This window comes from Salvelinus namaycush, chromosome 2 (assembly GCF_016432855.1).
Source record: "Salvelinus namaycush isolate Seneca chromosome 2, SaNama_1.0, whole genome shotgun sequence".
Classification (NCBI taxonomy): Eukaryota; Metazoa; Chordata; class Actinopteri; order Salmoniformes; family Salmonidae; genus Salvelinus; species Salvelinus namaycush.
The window spans coordinates 11609996-11626692 of NC_052308.1; the positions used below are offsets into that span (position 1 = coordinate 11609996).

At 43.2% G+C, this 16697-nt stretch overlaps 1 protein-coding gene across 4 annotated transcripts; it reads right to left on the reverse strand.

Annotated features, from left to right (window-relative positions):
- Positions 1 to 756: 756 nt before the first annotated feature.
- On the reverse strand, positions 757 to 14287 carry LOC120058969 (RNA-binding protein 5-like). Of its 4 annotated transcripts, none has more exons than XM_039007742.1 (21): positions 14250 to 14287; positions 13477 to 13545; positions 11604 to 13308; positions 11348 to 11437; positions 11129 to 11198; positions 9985 to 10058; positions 7359 to 7433; positions 6809 to 7124; positions 6067 to 6224; positions 5822 to 5922; positions 5652 to 5721; positions 5496 to 5559; positions 5213 to 5292; positions 4951 to 5080; positions 4693 to 4790; positions 4196 to 4576; positions 3955 to 4110; positions 3790 to 3852; positions 3317 to 3619; positions 3006 to 3140; positions 757 to 1788 (listed from the first exon to the last, which is right to left on the reverse strand). In XM_039007742.1, the coding sequence occupies exons 2-21, from the start codon at positions 13530 to 13532 to the stop codon at positions 1696 to 1698; spliced, it is 4218 nt and encodes a 1405-aa protein (XP_038863670.1). In that variant the 5' UTR covers positions 13533 to 13545; positions 14250 to 14287; the 3' UTR covers positions 757 to 1695. The 4 variants fall into 4 exon arrangements, with proteins under 4 accessions (XP_038863670.1, XP_038863662.1, XP_038863655.1 ...); XM_039007734.1 differs by having other exon boundaries at positions 3317 to 3616; positions 5496 to 5562; XM_039007727.1 differs by having other exon boundaries at positions 5496 to 5562.
- Positions 14288 to 16697: the final 2410 nt, after the last annotated feature.

Sequence of the window (16697 nt, forward strand, 5' to 3'; positions counted from 1 at the left end):
TTCTACATTGACTGACTGAAGGCCGGGGTCAAGAATCCATGGACACAGCGACTTCAGATATGACTCAAGGGTTAATTAGAGCAAGCTACACAACTTCAGGGGACAAATAAAATAAAAAGGAGACATGAGCAGAGAGCTGGCACCTGGCTTGGAACCATTGACATCTGATATTTAGTCCCAGAGCAATAGCATCCGGTATCACAAGGTAATCCAATTACAGTCTCACAGCCGCTTTACCCACTGTGTTCTGGCTTTGGCCCAACCCATCTGTTTCTGGACCAATCAGATGGCCCCGAATGTGTTGGCATTCAGTGTAGGGTCAGGGGGGTACTCAGATCCAGACTTATTGCTGAGAAGAAACTAAGGTCTATGAGCGTCGCGTAGCAAGGAGTCTGGGTAGCCATGGCAATGGACAGACAAGTCAGTTTTACAACATCCTATTTCTTATCACCTTCAACAATACCCAAGACCAATGAGCAAAGACCATTGTGCAAATTCCATAATTTAAAAAAATAAAAACATCTTAGGCGTATTCCAGTTTATTGCATTATCTGAATGGGTAACATGGGAAGACAAATACGTTCAGGTTCAGTGACTGTACATATCTCAAAAGAACACTGCTGCCACCCAATGGAGAGTTACCGAACATCATTTGTCTGACAGATACAGTCCATTATTGCACACCTTTCCAAACTAATATCACACATTTCACAGAAATAAACCACAACAGAAATAAACCACAGACTCAAATTCAAGTAGATTTGATATTTTACTTAAAAAAAGGTGCGCACACAATACAGAGTATAAATCAAACAAGGAAAGGAATAAGTCCATGTAAAAGGCTGTGTTAAAATAAATGCCCATGTGTAGCTGAAACCGCCCGGTGGCGTACAACAAGTACTCTACAACGCCAGATCTGGCTGCAATAACACTACACATCAGCCACACACAACACATGGCAAAACAAAAAGCTACATCCCTTAAAAGGATTGATTAGGAGGTCAAAGACAGCTTGCTATTTGGGTTGAGTCTGTAGAGCAACTTAGCACCAACTCCACTGCTTCTTCTCCCTCTCTCCTGCCATCTTGCTCACATTAATCCAGTCTCTCAGATCATCTGGCTCTGTCAGGACTGGAGGGGGGGGGTGAATGGCCCTCCAACAAGCATAGAGAACACTGCAGAAATGTGGAGGCCCTAACGGTCTCCCTACAGCTCCATTGTCTCAACAGCTACGGCTACGTACAGATTGCATTGCTGGTAGTACAGTGAGGTGGGCCCACAGATACAGTAAGAGGTGGGCTCAGTCCAAAAGATCCGCTAGGGTTTGGCAGGCACATTAATTCGACCAATGTTCCCCATACATACAAACACAGGGACACAGTCGGGATTGGGTGATGTGGGGTGTGTTCAGCAGAACAGAACGATGTGCAACGTTTGAGTCAAAGGAAACGGTGCTGTTACGAAGAATGTTGAGTATGGTGGTACAGAGGGCAATTGTGTATGGTGCACTGCATTAGTTTAGCGATTTCAAAAGGTCACGCCAATATTGATCAGGTCACACCCACCAAAAGCAAACATAGCTCAATGGCGGTTGAAGAACGGTGTGCACCGTTTGAGTAATGTGTCATTTCGTACAAGCCTTCAGTGACTCACTCAATTTAGCGAAATGTTTAATAAACTGAAAAGGAGGAACGGTCAGTCCAGTTCTTTGAAGCGTGCGAACATGGCCTTGCGCACCGCTTGTTTGTAGGTGGCATGATTCCAGACAACAGACTCCTTTTTCTTCCTCTGTGGGAGATAAGATAGGAAGCACAAAGGGTTAAAATCACCACCAAGCTTTAAATAAAAAAAGCGGGTTAAAATCACCAACTAGCTTTAATAGAACCTCGTTATGGTCGGACCCTTTCCCCCCTCAATTTTCGCCTAAAATGACATACCCAAATCTAACTGCCTGTAGCTCAGGACCTGAAGCAAGGATATGCATATTCTTGATACCATTTGAAAGAAAACACTTTGAAGTTGGTGGAAATGTGAAATTAATGAAAGAGAATAACATTAGATCTGGTAAAAGATAATACAAAAGAAAAAAACATGCACTCCCCCATCAACTTTGAAATGCTAGAGAAAGGCCATTATATCACTTACGAGTCTAGGCACAATTTAGCAGTGCATGTGCAAAGTTCTAGACTGATCCAATGAACCATTGCATTACAGTTCAAAATGTTGTATCAAGTCTGCCCAAATGGTCAACTGATACATTTTCAAGTTCATAACTATAGAGAACATACAAAAATGATATGGTAATAAAAATTACGCAATCCCAGGAATGTCATAAATGATGGATAATTAGCTTCCCTACAGAAAAGACACTAACCTTCACACATCTAGATGGGGGACACAGCAGGGGTTCAAACTGTAGAACCCAGCTCCTACATTTGAATATAAAAATGGATTTTATCAAACAAAACGATGCTACATTTTATCTCTGGGACCCTCAGGATGACAAATCAGAGCAAGATTACTGAAGTACATTATTTAACTTTAGAGGTATCAAACCAGTTGCCATGATAAAAGTTTGTTGTTGTGCACTCTCCTCAAACAATAGCATGGTCTTTTTTCACTGTAATAGTTAAATTGGACAGTGCAGTTAGATTAACAAGAATTTAAGCTTTCTGCCGATATAAGACATGTCTTTGTCCTGGGAAATTTTCCAGTTACTTACAACATCATGCTAATCACATTAGCGCACGTTAGCTTAACCGTCCCGCGGGGTGGACACCAATCCCGTAAAGGTTAAATAAAAAACACTACTGGGATTAAAATCACCACCAAGCTTTGAATAAAATTTAAAAAAAACGGGGGTTAAAAACACCACCAAGCTTTAAATGAAAAACGGGGGTTAAAATCACCACCAAGCTTTAAATGAAAAAAACAAAACAACTGGGGTTAAAATCACCAAAAAACCCAACTTGACAACAGACTGAAAAAGAAAGATGTTATAGTACCTCAACAGGCTCAGAACCTAACCCCGGCCTCTCGCTGCCTTTATGCATGTCCCTGGAGCCACCGACCCAGCTATTCTGGTGTTGATGTTTCCTTCTCTTCTGTTCAGGGGAGCCATTGGACTCCCTGGCACTCAGCTGTGGAACAGATTACAGACATCAATACATCGTTCATATAACATTTCAACAATACTTCCTGAACATAGCTGAATCGGAGGTTAGAGAGAGATTAAGGCAACTAAAATTAAGCTTTTCACAACTATTGAACTGCTTTACAACTACTTATCAAATGTGTACATCTAGCCTCCACTGACCTCTTTCTCCTGGTTCTCCAAAGCCTCCAGCTCTTTCTTTGATCTCTTGATCTTCATGTGGATCTCCATGTTTTGCTTGTGGAGGTCTGAGAGCTGTTGGTGGCGCACCAGTCCGTCCTTATTGGGGAACTGTCTCCTACACAGCAGGCACGCCATCTTCTTCCAGTCTGTCAGCTTGTCTTCCTTCTCCTGAGACTGACTCCTAGAGGCCTGAGGATCCTCATGCTGCACCACCTCCTCCTCCTCATCACTGCCTGTTGCTGCGTAGTCTGACGCCAGCAGGCCCAGAGAGCCAATGGACTGCTGGGAAGGGTGGGGAGCAGGAAGTTCAGAAACAACGTCACCGGGGATGGAGGAAGACACCCCACAGACATAATGGTTTGGAATCAAATTCATCCCTTCTTTCCCCCTGCTCATACACAACAGAACATTGTAGGCTTTTGACAGTGACCTCACCAATCAATCAATCTTACCTTTGAGCCCTTCCCCTCTTTCTTGGGAGGAGCCATAGGCTTCTTGAAGAGGTCGTCTCCACCCTGTTTGGGGAAACAGAGAAGAGGGACAGTGAAAAAAAACTGATTTAATTCCACACCATTCCATTAAAGTGCATGCATGTCACAGAGGCTCCCGGTACCCACCTTCCTCTCGAAGATGGTGAAGGCTGCGTCAGCTGCCTTGGAGGACTTCCTGTCATCCAGCCCGCCACCGGAGGTCTTGAGTACAGGGGACGGAACACGGACGCTGTCCTTCTGACGGTTCTGGATCTTAGCCCAGCGCTCCATATCCTTCATGATCTGAGACAGACATGCGTGTTAACCATCTATAAGGTGGTGTATTGTTCCTATAGCGTCATTATACTTGACTATATTGTGGGTTAACCTTGAAAGCGGCTAGGCTCCTGGGTTTCTCTTCTTTCTCTCCTGGTTTGTCTTTGTTATCTTTCTTGTCCATGCGAGGTGCAGTGTCCTCCTCCTCTCTCCTCTCGGGGGAAGGGTTGGGGTTAGGGTTGGGGTTAGGGGCAGGAGTGGGGTTCAGGAGCTGGGGAGGGTCGAAGTGAGGGGTTGGCTCTGGTCTCTTCATGTCCAGCGGAGCGTCTGCTGCTGGATTAGCCAGAATGGCCTGTACGTCTGGTGCCAAGGCAACACCAGACTGGGCAATGGGGAGCTGGGTGTCTGTAGAGTGTCCTCCGGGAACAGGGATGTACGTCTTGGACACACTGTCCCAGTACAGGTACTCCTGGGTCTGGGCATTGTAGAAATACTGCACACACATACACACACACACACGTTGGACATGAAGGACGTAGAGTAGCACAGACACACCAAGGTAATTTGAAGATAATGTATCACATATGAGCTACTGTGTAGAACTCTTACCCTAGAGGCAGGGTCATAGTACAGGGTAGTCTGGGGATCATAGTAGAACCCAGAAGTGGCATCATACAGGTAGTTCGTCATGTCTGGAGTTTCAGTAGCTGGACAAAAAAAAAACAGTTGTTAAAAGAGTATGACAAGATGACAATGATTCATTTCCTGTCTGTCTATTCACATACTTTCCACAGATTCACAAGAGCTTCTGAAGCTGCATATTCCCTGATGTCTGAGAAGGGCACTTGGCCGACTGTTTGGCCTTACCATAGCTGTAGCCATCAGTGCCATGATCTCCTGTTGCTGCCATCCCCCCTGCTGCTGCAGCAGAGGAGACCTGGGGGTCCAGAGCCTGGTGGTAGGGATCAACTGGTGGAGGTTCAGCATAGCCACCTCCCTAGGATGTGGAAGAGGGAAGCATTGGTTAGAAGAGCATTTCACACTCACTCAAGCATTTCCTCTGCTTAAACTGTCAATGTTTCTTTACTTTTGGATAAAATGGTTTTATAATAGTCTGATGGTGTCTTACCGAAGTCATGCTGGAGTTCAAGTGCGAAACAGATGAATTGGAGAGAGGGTCTGAGCCCATCGGTCCACCCATATGATCGCCTAGGTAAAAATAATACAAATAATTTTCTTCCTGCTCATTTTCTACTCAACATGACCTGACGATTGAAGCATGTTGAGCTGAAAGACAAACAGCCACAGCCCAACGCAATATTTGTTGTCTCTTCATGTACAGATCCCGGAGGGCATACATTGTCAGGTAGAATAGTGTTTGAATGGGGATACTGACTAATGAGAGGTCTCACCTTGCATGTTAGGTGGGGGGCCTCCTGGTGGCTGGTTGTGAGGTTGGGATGAATAGTACTGCTGCTGCTGTGATTAGGGTACAAAACAACACATTCGTTTTCTAACCAACACACTATCTCAACAAAACCAAAAATGATACCAAACACCTAACGTACCTCCGTTATACTGGCCTCAGGTGGGTACCCCAGGAGAGAAGTGTTGGATTTATCAAACTCTTTTCTGTAGCTAACAGGGGAATAGAAACCATCAAATCATCAGTGGTAAAAAAATAACATCACTGGTCTTATACTGAAAAGCTTGGTTACATGATATAAGTGTCACTCACTTTTGGTTCTTCAGTGGCTTAGCAACCTCAGCGTAAACCCTGACCCCGTCGATAGAGAGAGGCCTTGGCTTGGTGAGGAGCTCTACCAGACGGGTCACTTGCTAGGATGGAAGAAGGCCACGTCATGACATCCACAGACGTAACATCCATTAAGCAGGGTACAACTCTCAGACATTCATACACATGGGAGTGCAATAAACCATGACAAAGTGGCCAACTGACATGTAATGGCAGCTATGTGATACCTCATGGGAGTCCATGTCTACGAAGCAGAAGCATTTGGCTCCCGGGGGTTTTCCTCTGACCAGACGAACGTTCCTCTCATCAAGGTAGGCGAAGGGGTCCAGGGATTTCAGAATGGTCTCCACTGTAGTGGTGGGCTTCACATTCTTTATGATCATGGCTGTGAGGAAACAGAGGAACAAGCACACTGATCTTGAGCTTTCCTTAGAAACAAACAAATGTTTTAAATAAACAATCACACCAACTCCTTACTAGGGTTCCCTATTCCCCAAAGATTCCAATTCTAAATACCCTACTCCCCAACGATTCCAATTCTAAATTCCCCAACGATTCCAATTCTAAATTCCCTACTCCTCAACTATTCCAATTCTAAATTCCCCAACGATTCCAATTCTAAATTCCCTACTCCTCAACTATTCCAATTCTAAATTCCCCAACGATTCCCATTCTAAATTCCCTAACAATTCCAATTCTAAATTCCCTAACAATTCCAATTCTAAATTCCCTAACAATTCCAATTCTAAATTCCCTAACAATTCCAATTCTAAATTCCCTAACAATTCCAATTCTAAATGCCCTACTCCAACTATTCCAATTCTAAATTCCCTACTCCCCAACTATTCCAATTCTAAATTCCCATTCTAAATTCCCTATTCCCCAACGATTCCCATTCTAAATTCCCTACTCCCCAATGATTCCAATTCTAAATTCCCAACTATTGCAATATTGCCCCAGCTCACTCACTCTTGCTCTCCTTAAAGATGGGGTCCATCTGATGTGGGCCAGGGCCTTGGCGAGGGGGGTTGCGGCTGGCCCAGGACTCTGCCTGCTGCTCAGCCTCCTGCTGTCTAAGTTGCTGGTCCACCTGCTGCTGCCAGGCCTCTGGGGTGAGGTCAGAGCTGCGCTGCCATGAGCCCTGCTGGGACAGGGGGTCAACTGGGGTCTTGGCTTGGGAGACATCCTGGCTGTGGTGCTCATTCTTGGCCTTGTTGACCAGGAGCTGGCCTGGGCTTGCCAGTAGGGGTTCCTGTGTCAGAGGGCCTGCCTTGTGCCCTGGTTCCTAAAGCAGCAAGAGAAGGCACATCAGTTATTTAGTGGTGGTTGTCTCAACAACCTATGGCTTAACATAAGGAGCACAGGCAAATCAAAACCAGCATGCATACAAATCTTGGGGTGGACATTACCAATAAGAAAAAGATCTATGCTTGCTAGCATGCTTAAAACAAGAACAAAGGTAAAGGGAATAAATCACTTCCATCTACAAAAGGCCCTAACTGTGATATCCAACACTTACTAGAGCTTCCTTGCCACTTCTGTCCGGCTGGACGTATCGCATCAGAGCTGTTTTAGTGCCAACCTTCAGAGATCCCTGAAAAACAGGAAGAGAGTGAGCTAGATTCAAACTGAGAAATCTGCTTCCTTGCCAACCAAGTGACTCACAATTCTAAATGTTCCAAGAGAATAACAGACTCCCATCATGCACTGTGGCAGGTTTAGTCCTCCTCAGTGGCGAGGGTAAAGGGGACGATCATTATGGTTCTGACAGGAATATGGAACTTAGATCGACCAATACCTTCCAAGGTATTTCCTCCATGCTATAGCATTACTGTTTGCCAGGAGGTGGAAATTCGAGCTTTTCTCATGTACAGTACTTTGGGGAGGAGATTATGAATTTCATATTAGTGGTCTTACTAGATAAAGCTAGAAAGCTATATTCTTTGACAGTATAGGACTCAAATATGTACTTAAAATGTGTACTTAATCCAACATGAAATTCAATATACCATTGTGTCGGCAGTGCTCTGTAAATGTATATGACACTAATCTGCATAAAGGCATGACTGACATGACTGCATGATTTGACATGCAAGCTGTAGGTTGGTAGACTCAAAATCTCCAGTTTAACTAAAATGGTGAGTGGCAGTTATATCTACAATAACCCATACTTGCTGAGTTCGGTATCGTTAACAGGGTTAGGATTGTAAGACCCAGGAACCAAGACGAGTGTATTTTAAACTTTTTATGTAGTCGTTGATGGGTAAAGATACAGCTGACTACATGAAACAATTGCGAGGAAGCGCATGTTTCTAGAATCAATATCTTAGGTAACTAAATCATAACCATTGTATGGTAGACCCAAAACCATTGTAGCAACCAGCTACCCAATGGGGTAAATTAACACAGAAGACACATCAAAGGAACGTGTAACACCTGTCACTGGTTCTGCTTCTTTCCAGCCTTGAGCAGAGCCAGATATGGCTCTGGCCTTGATGATGGTCTGTTGCTTAAGATTGTAGTGCATCACGATTCCCTCAATATGGGAACCAGAATAGGCCAATATGGTTGGGAGAATATCAGTTATATATATACCCTAAATCTATACCCATGGCGTGCACCACTGACATTCACCTGTGCTACCATGGCTAAAAACCAACCATTGCAGGCTGCTGATACTTTACATGGCTCTATACCAATAGGACCAATAGAAAGGTCTCACAACAAAAGGAGAAAGTGAGCCAAGAACTGTGGTCAAGAGAAAGGATTCCTCTGTTGTCAAGTGAATGTGCATCAAGATGTATACTTGTATTTAGCAGGCAAGAGTGGATCTGATGTGGAGGACGCATTTAGAGATGGAGTCCATCCATTCAGCAATGCAAAGGAATAACGTTACTATGGTTGATGCACAGCTCTCTCTGTGTAGAGAAAGATGAATGAAATTGAACATTGTCCACTTGTTGAGATCAAGGAATGAGTAAAACCCTCAAGACACAAACAGTCACAGAGTATTCTAGAATGTATGTAGTAAGTACCCCCAAGACACTGAGGTAAAGTTGGCCTTGTGGATAGCCAAAGGTGATGGCAAGATATTGCCAAGAAGGAATAAGTCAAAGGAAAAAGGGTCACAGAAAACTGTAAACAGATCAACTTTCCAATATTGCCACCAAAGGACCGTTGAAAGGATAATGGCCACCACCAAAATGAATAGCAACTTCGTGTACGTTTAAAGTCTGTGTAAAGTTGAAAGGGAAAAAAACAAACCTAGTATGGACTTGAACGCTAGCTCAGAAATGGCTGCCTTACTCGTGTAAGCACAACCCATCCCAAAGCAGCAGTCAATTCTTTTTTAGAATCTATTGAGCTTCAAGTTCCAAAAATAACTTTATATTGGAATATGTAAATGATTCAAAGCTAATATAAAATCTAAACTGAGTAGTCTGATCTGGAAAAGACCTTAGGATCCTTAGTATATTATTCTGCAGGTAATACCCATAACACCAATAGCTACTATTCCCAGCCTGATAAAAACAATGTTAAAATGACGCAAAAAAACATGAAGGATCTGACATTGCTATCTAAAAATGATCAGATATCACTGTAAAGAAAACTATCCAACTAAGACTTGGATGGACAGAGGACCAAGGATCCAGGAACAAGACCCATTATGATAATATGCCTATGGGCTTAGACATTACAACGTACCTTATTTCTTATTCCATGTATCCAAACATTTACCTCATTTATTGTTTTGAGACTACGTGATTTTTTTTCTCAGAGATGGTTTTCTTTGTTTTCATTTCTAAATTCATTCCGATTTAAGAGGATTACATTACGGCAAACAAATCTGGAGAATGTTGTTCGAAGTGGTTTCTCTTTTTCTTTCCTTTTCAATGCCAAGTGCATCACCAGAAGCACGCCTCCTCTTTGACCTCATTATTAAGCTATTGTTGTACGAAGTCCCCTTGAACCTACGCCAACGATGTCAATTCACACACCCACAGGTAGGGAGTAACTCCCATAAATGATCCCAAACAATAACCAACCCTGCTCCCACCTCTCCCCCTTCTAAAATGCCCGCCCCCAGCCCAAGCCTTCTTCCTGCCCGAAGGCACAGCCGATGTAGAGAGATGAGGATGGGCCACCTGGTTGGATTCCATGAAGTGGACTGCATCCTCGAGGTTTAAAAACTCCACATAGGCCGTATCGTAGCTGTAACCTGGGGACAGCATTTGAAATACAGATGGATTTGCGTTAGTCAATGCCAGTAAGGACAGCAGTTCACGAAAGGAGATCACATTCAGCATTTTTGTGGTGATGGTGTAGCATTTCGATGAATACATTGGGGGAAATCGAACATTGTCCTAATTCTTCATTTTTTGACATGTATGCCAATCTCTCCATACCTTTGCAGCACAAAATGCATTCTAGTCATTTATCTTTAATATTTGAGTTGGCATAGTTGTCCTTAATTAAAAGCCAGTACCAACATCTTTTCCAGATCCAACTATGGATTGAATGTTGTCTGTAAACATACTCCCAAGTACACCAACTACAGCTTACTTAAAATTTCCCTCTTAAGGTAAATTCCTGCAAGCATAGCATAACCTAAGTGCTACTAAGGCATATGTGTACTGTGTATGATTTAAGTGCTACTAAGGCATAGGCCTACTTTGTATGAAAGAAAGTATCGATTGTCTTGCTGCATTTTAAACCTGCCATAATACTTTGTCACTCAGAAACTTGGTATTGTAGCTTCTCAGGGATCCAAAATGTAACGTAGATGGCTGATGCAGTCCTACAATCAAATCATTGAGAAAACTTTAGTCTAAGCTGAATGACGAGAAAAGCAACACCAAGAACCTGAAGTACTTACATAGTCTGTAATATAAACTTGTTGCCCATATTCTATCGTAATCAATTCGTTTTTTGTTTCAATAAAATAGAAAATGGTGTATAAGGAAACAAATAAGGTGTGAACAACATAAGAGATTGCGTGTCATAAGAACTTTAGTGACTGATAGTCACTGTCAAAGACTGCTGCAATCAGGATGTTTGGACAGTGTTCCTACATTGTCAGGAATGAAAAACACTAATGGCTAAATACTTAGAAAACTTGGCTGTTGAACTGATGAGCGATTGCATCAAGACCGAGAACATCGGAGGCAACAAAGACACTTTGAAAAGAATATGAGCGTATGATTCGAATAGCGAAATAGCGAAACAATTCGTAGGAGATTCGAGATATCGTTCGAGTTGAGCATGTCCACACGGGGACTTTTGTCTCACCTGGCACAACATTCTTGATTTTCATGCCCTGCATTGGGACACCATCACGGACTGCAAAGGCGCCAAGGATCTAAAAGATAATTAAATATTGTTAGGCTCTAACCTTAACACACACACACATATACGTATATAACTAAACTTCTTTCACCTAACTGCATGATTTTGTGAAATCAGAAAAGTATCAAGTCAAAAGCTAAATGTCTGTGTTTTGATTCCTACCTGCTCCATTGTGGCTGTCTTAGGAATTCCAGTGATGCAAATTGTATGAGTAACCTTGTCCTTCACCGATGCACTCCGGTAATCCTGATCCTTTAGTTGACAGTCCAAATAACAGGTTAAAGCAATTGAAATTCATATGAATGACAAAATGGACAACTAACAGATGTACAAGAACATTTGTATGGAATTTGTATTTAGATGCATAAAAAACATTTACATTTTCTATGGGTTTAGTCTAAATATTTGCTTTACTAACCTGGGAACCAGAGTCACTGAATTTTGGAGCCGGGACTGCTTTGGATTCTTTTAGAACTTTGTCAGGTCCTGGGAGCTCCTCATGTTTGTAGTCAAAGACTATCCCTGGACCTGTTCTGTAATCAATGTCCCTGTAGTCCTGGTCTTTGCCTTGGAAGTCTGGCCCTGGAACCAGCTTAACCCTCTCTGGGCCTTGTTCAAGCAATGCATCCTTCGGCCCTTTGAAACGAGTTTTATCGTTTGGCCCATGGCCCAGTGGAGTTGGTGGAGTCTTCTCTAGGATGTATGGGGGTCTGTCCTTCTCCAAGAGGTATGGGGGCCTGTCAACTCGATTTGGTGCATTTTGATTCTGCTTGGTATCCCCATGTTCGGGCCAGCGCTTGCTGTCATTCTCTCTGTTCGGCATGTTTGGCAGGAGCCCAGGACCCATGGGTGGAAAGGCAGGGTCCTGAAGACTTCTACGGCCAAAAGGTGGCAGATCCATGCCAGGGATATCTGTGGGTGGCTTTTTATCCCAGTTCTGGGAACCTGGAGCTTCTCTGTTGGGGCGAGGGAAGCCAAAAGGAGGCCCATCTTTTTTCCCAGGGAATTCTGTAGATGGCATGTTCCTTTCTTTAAAGTTTGCTGGCTCTCCAAGAAGACTGCCTTCTCTGGACACTGGAGGGAATCGCTGTCCCTGCATCTCTTTGGAGAAAGGAGGAAGACCTCTGGTCATGGGAGATGGAAGAGAGTCATCCTTCTTCTTACGGTTCTTCCACTCCTCTGCAAGCGACACCTCTTCCATTTCTGGGAATTCTCTGTCTCTAAGGGTGCCTTCTGGATCTGTACCCATAAACTTGGGTCTGTTTGGGCCACCAAGATCTGGAGGGCCGCTAGGCCTTGCCCTGACATCCATTGGAGCACAATCATTGTCGGCAAATCTTACGGGAGATCTATCCCTACCTCTGAATTCAGCTGGAGGTCCAACGCGGTTTCTGAAGTCCGTATCAGACTCAAATCTTTTCCTTGGATTCAATGGAGGAGCACCCCTCCTGTCAAAGTCCATCATTCCCCTGTCTCGATCTCGGTCTCGTGGAGGCATGTCCATATTAAACCCATCAATGTCATCCATGCCCATCGGGGGCCTGTCCCTATCACGCATGTCTCTGAACCCCTCATTTCTACCCATAGGCTCCATGGGAAATCCTCCTCGCCTTCCATCCATGTCTGGATTGTTGAAGCCTGGCATATCCTTGCGGAACATATCCCTGTCTCTCATGTCCATAAATCTGTCATTTGGCTCTCGTAGATCTCGTGGAGGCATGCCTCTCCCTCCCATGCCTCTCCCCCTCACATCTCTCCCTCCCATTCCTCTCCCTCCCATGCCTGGCCCAGGCCCCATGAAACTACCACCAGCAGCTGCATTAAGCAGCTTGTCCCTGATTGACATTTCATACTGCCTTCTGAGGCTGAAGTCTGGTTCTTCTCCAGGTCTCCCCAGGAAATCCCTAGGTGGTTCTCCTCTCCCTCGTATGTCATGTGGTTCCATATCACGGTCCCTCATATCAGACTGGCCCCTCATATCAGGTGGACAGTCCATCCTCCTCATGTCCATAGGAGGCCCACGATCCTGTGGTCCCCTGGGACCCATGTTCATTCCGTCTCTACCCCTGAAATCAGGCATAGGGCCATCTCGGCCCCCAAACATTTCTCCACGATTGTCCCCACTGGAACAAAAAAGTCAGAATTCATACTTTGGGCTCTAAACATTTACAAACATTTTAAAATTAAGTAGCTCTCAAATCAAGTAACCACCATAAGAATGTAAAAACATTAACTTTCTCTTGCAAAATAGTTTTTCTATTTGCATACTGCCATTGCCACCATCTGCTTACCGAAAGGGTGGGCCCCCTTGTGGTCCTCTCCTGGGTCCGTCCCACATCATTTTCATATAACCAACTTATCTGACAGAGCAAAAATATGTCATGTTAAATCCCAGACAGTAGTTTACCTCCAATGCATTTTTTCCTTCACAGTATAAATACCCCTTCTATAGGGAGATTGATAAGCATCTGAGAAAATTAAAGTAAACAAAAACAGTGTAGCTACTACAAAGCGAGATGGTATTGATACCATAGTCTGCATCAACCACCATCTTTATTTAGCCTCGTATGTTGTGCCAATGAATGGAGTCGTTAGCAAGCTAGATATGTGACATTGGTATTAAGCTAGGGCTAATACTTGTGTTACTAACGTTAGCTAGCTAAATTGAGTAAGATAGTAGCTAGCTCCATTCAGTCAATATTTACTACACCATTTGTTGATCAGTTGAAACTAGCTAGCTTACTGTCTGGCTAGCTATCAAGTATGTTGATGAAAAACAAGCAAGGTAGACGATGGCGTGCATTGCCAGTTAATGACGACGTTTCATCTAGCTAACTAACGTTATCCGTGCTGGCAACCATGTCTAGCTAGCTACAGTAACGACAACGTTTAACTGCCTCCATCGGCTTTGTATTCCAAGCCACGAGCGAGCTAATATACTGGCAGGTACCCATCTGTTTTCAAAGAATACGCGGTATGTTTTTATTTCACGCCAGATGTTGATATGAGCGTTACATAATCATATTTAATTAATTTCTACGTATTTTTCATAGGGGAGACTCACCTTGATGTTTCTTCTGAGAAACAATCGGGGAATAAATGGAGACCGGAAATTTTAAGGAACCGATATTTCCGGGGAGGGTAACTTTTAAGTGGGAATAGTAGTCCTCTGACAGTGTGGGAACTACAGTATCCACTGACGGCAGCAAGTATACTATGGAACGCTGTTTGACGCGTCAAATAACACTATTTGACACGTTAAATAAGCTTTTAATTTTACACGTCAAATAACACCGTTTAATTGTAGAATGTTGTGTTGGACCGCAACTTCTGGTATTAGCTAGGTAGCCACTTGTTGTTAGCCTATTGAAATTGAACTTCAGTTCATGGAAATAAATAGCTAGCCAGCTACTAAACCCTGTTGCCCAAAGCTAACGTTATAAACAGCCAGCTAGCTTCATGGGGCTCGACCGGACCGGGTTATGTGTTATGAAGCTAGCCACAATACCGATTAGGCACAAAATTGGAATTTGCTGTTTGCCTTCAAAATATAAGTACGTATTTGAAAGTGATGCAGAAGGTTACAATTGGTGGAATCATGCCATATTTAGACTAGATAATGTCAAACAAGGTTGGAATATGAAGCAATGAAATGGGTTATCAGTCTACTCGGTGACACCCACAGAACACAACTGTGAAGAGTTTACACAAATATTAGCGTTGTAGCTCTTGTCGTGGGACTGTGACTGTGTGAAATCACCTCCCCAGTCAGCCTATTGTGTGTATTGACATTCATATTGCACTGTACAGCTTTACCTAAGGAGTGGGGATCAATGAAATGGGGTATCAGTCTACCCAATACCCAATATATTTTTTCCCAACGTCCTCAGAGTTATCAGACTCCAAAACATCCACGCGGTATTGTTATTCCTCTGGAATAGTGTTCAATACACATAGGTTGACAATAAATGTGGCTCAATTCACAGTTATTTCTGAGTCCCACAATAAGAGCTACGACACCAATGTTCTCCGGGTGTCACTGAGTAGACTGATACCCCATGTCATTGATCCACAATCCATAGGTAAGGCTAGTGGTTACAGCGTTGGGCCAGTAACCGAATGGTTGTTAGATAGAATCCCCGAGCTACTAAGGTAAAACAACTGTCGTTCTGCCCCTTAACAAGGCAATTAAACCACTGTTCCTAGTCCGTCATTGTAAATAAGAATTTGTTCTTAATTAACTGACTTGCCTGGTTAAATATATATATATATATATAGCTAGCCAGCTATATATATATATATATATATATATATATATATATTATAAATTAAAATGCTCTACAGTGAAATAAGTATGCCCCTAATGCAATTCTAAAGTCTAATACATCCAGTGTGATTTAAACCGATCTTTGTCAAATTAACAAATTATTGTCTTTTGTTGATTTTATATAACATTTCAACCTCATTTAGCATGATATATTCAATGTCATAATTCTACTATTTGTATTAATTTGCATCACTGTCAATGACACTTTTATTTGAAGGCTAACCGCAAAGTCCACAAGTGTGGCTAATCCTTATTGTGGCTATCTTCACATAGATGGGTCCGACCACCATTGATCAAATAAGAATGGTCTTATAAATTAGGGTTATTTTAGATGATGACACCAAGCTAGATTGTTAGCTAGCTAACTATAGCTACTGAAACAGATTGTCGTTTTGCTATGTTTTTGGGGAAGAACATTGTTTGCATCATGAGCTAGCTAGCTTTTTTTATGACCAGCACTGTAGGTGCGCGAGACAAGTTTACCAGCATCATAGCATACATATCGATGAATACGTATCGATGAATTTCTCCTTTGCCAAGATAATCCATCCACCTGACTGGTGTGGCATATGAACAAGTTGATTAAACAGCATGACACAGGTGCACCTTGTGCTGGGGACAGTAAAAGGCCACTGTAAAATGTGCAGTTTTGTCACACAACACAAAGCCACAAGTTTTGAGGGAGTTTGCAATTGGCATGCTGACTGCAGGAATGTCCACCGGAGCTGTTGCCAGATAATTTAATGTTAATTTCTCTACCATAAGCTGCCGCCAATGTCGTTTTAGAGATTTTAGCAGTATGTCCAACTGGCCTCACAACCGCAGACCACGTGTACGGCGTTGTGTGTACGAGTGGTTTGCTGATGTCAACAGAATTAACCATATTGGCGGTGGGGTTATGGTGTGGGCAGGCATAAGCTATGGACAACGAACACAATTGCATTTTATCGATGGCAATTTGAATGCACAGAAATATGGTGACGAGATCCTGAGGCCCATTGTTTTGCCATTCTGTACATAATTCCTGGAAGTTGAAAATGCCCCAGTTCTTCCATGGCCTGCATACTCACTAGACATTTCACCCACTGAGCCTGTTTGGGATGCTCTGGATCCACGTGTACGACAGCGTGTTCCAGTTCCCACCAATATCAGGCTCCCGAGTGGTGCATCGGTCTAAGGCATTGC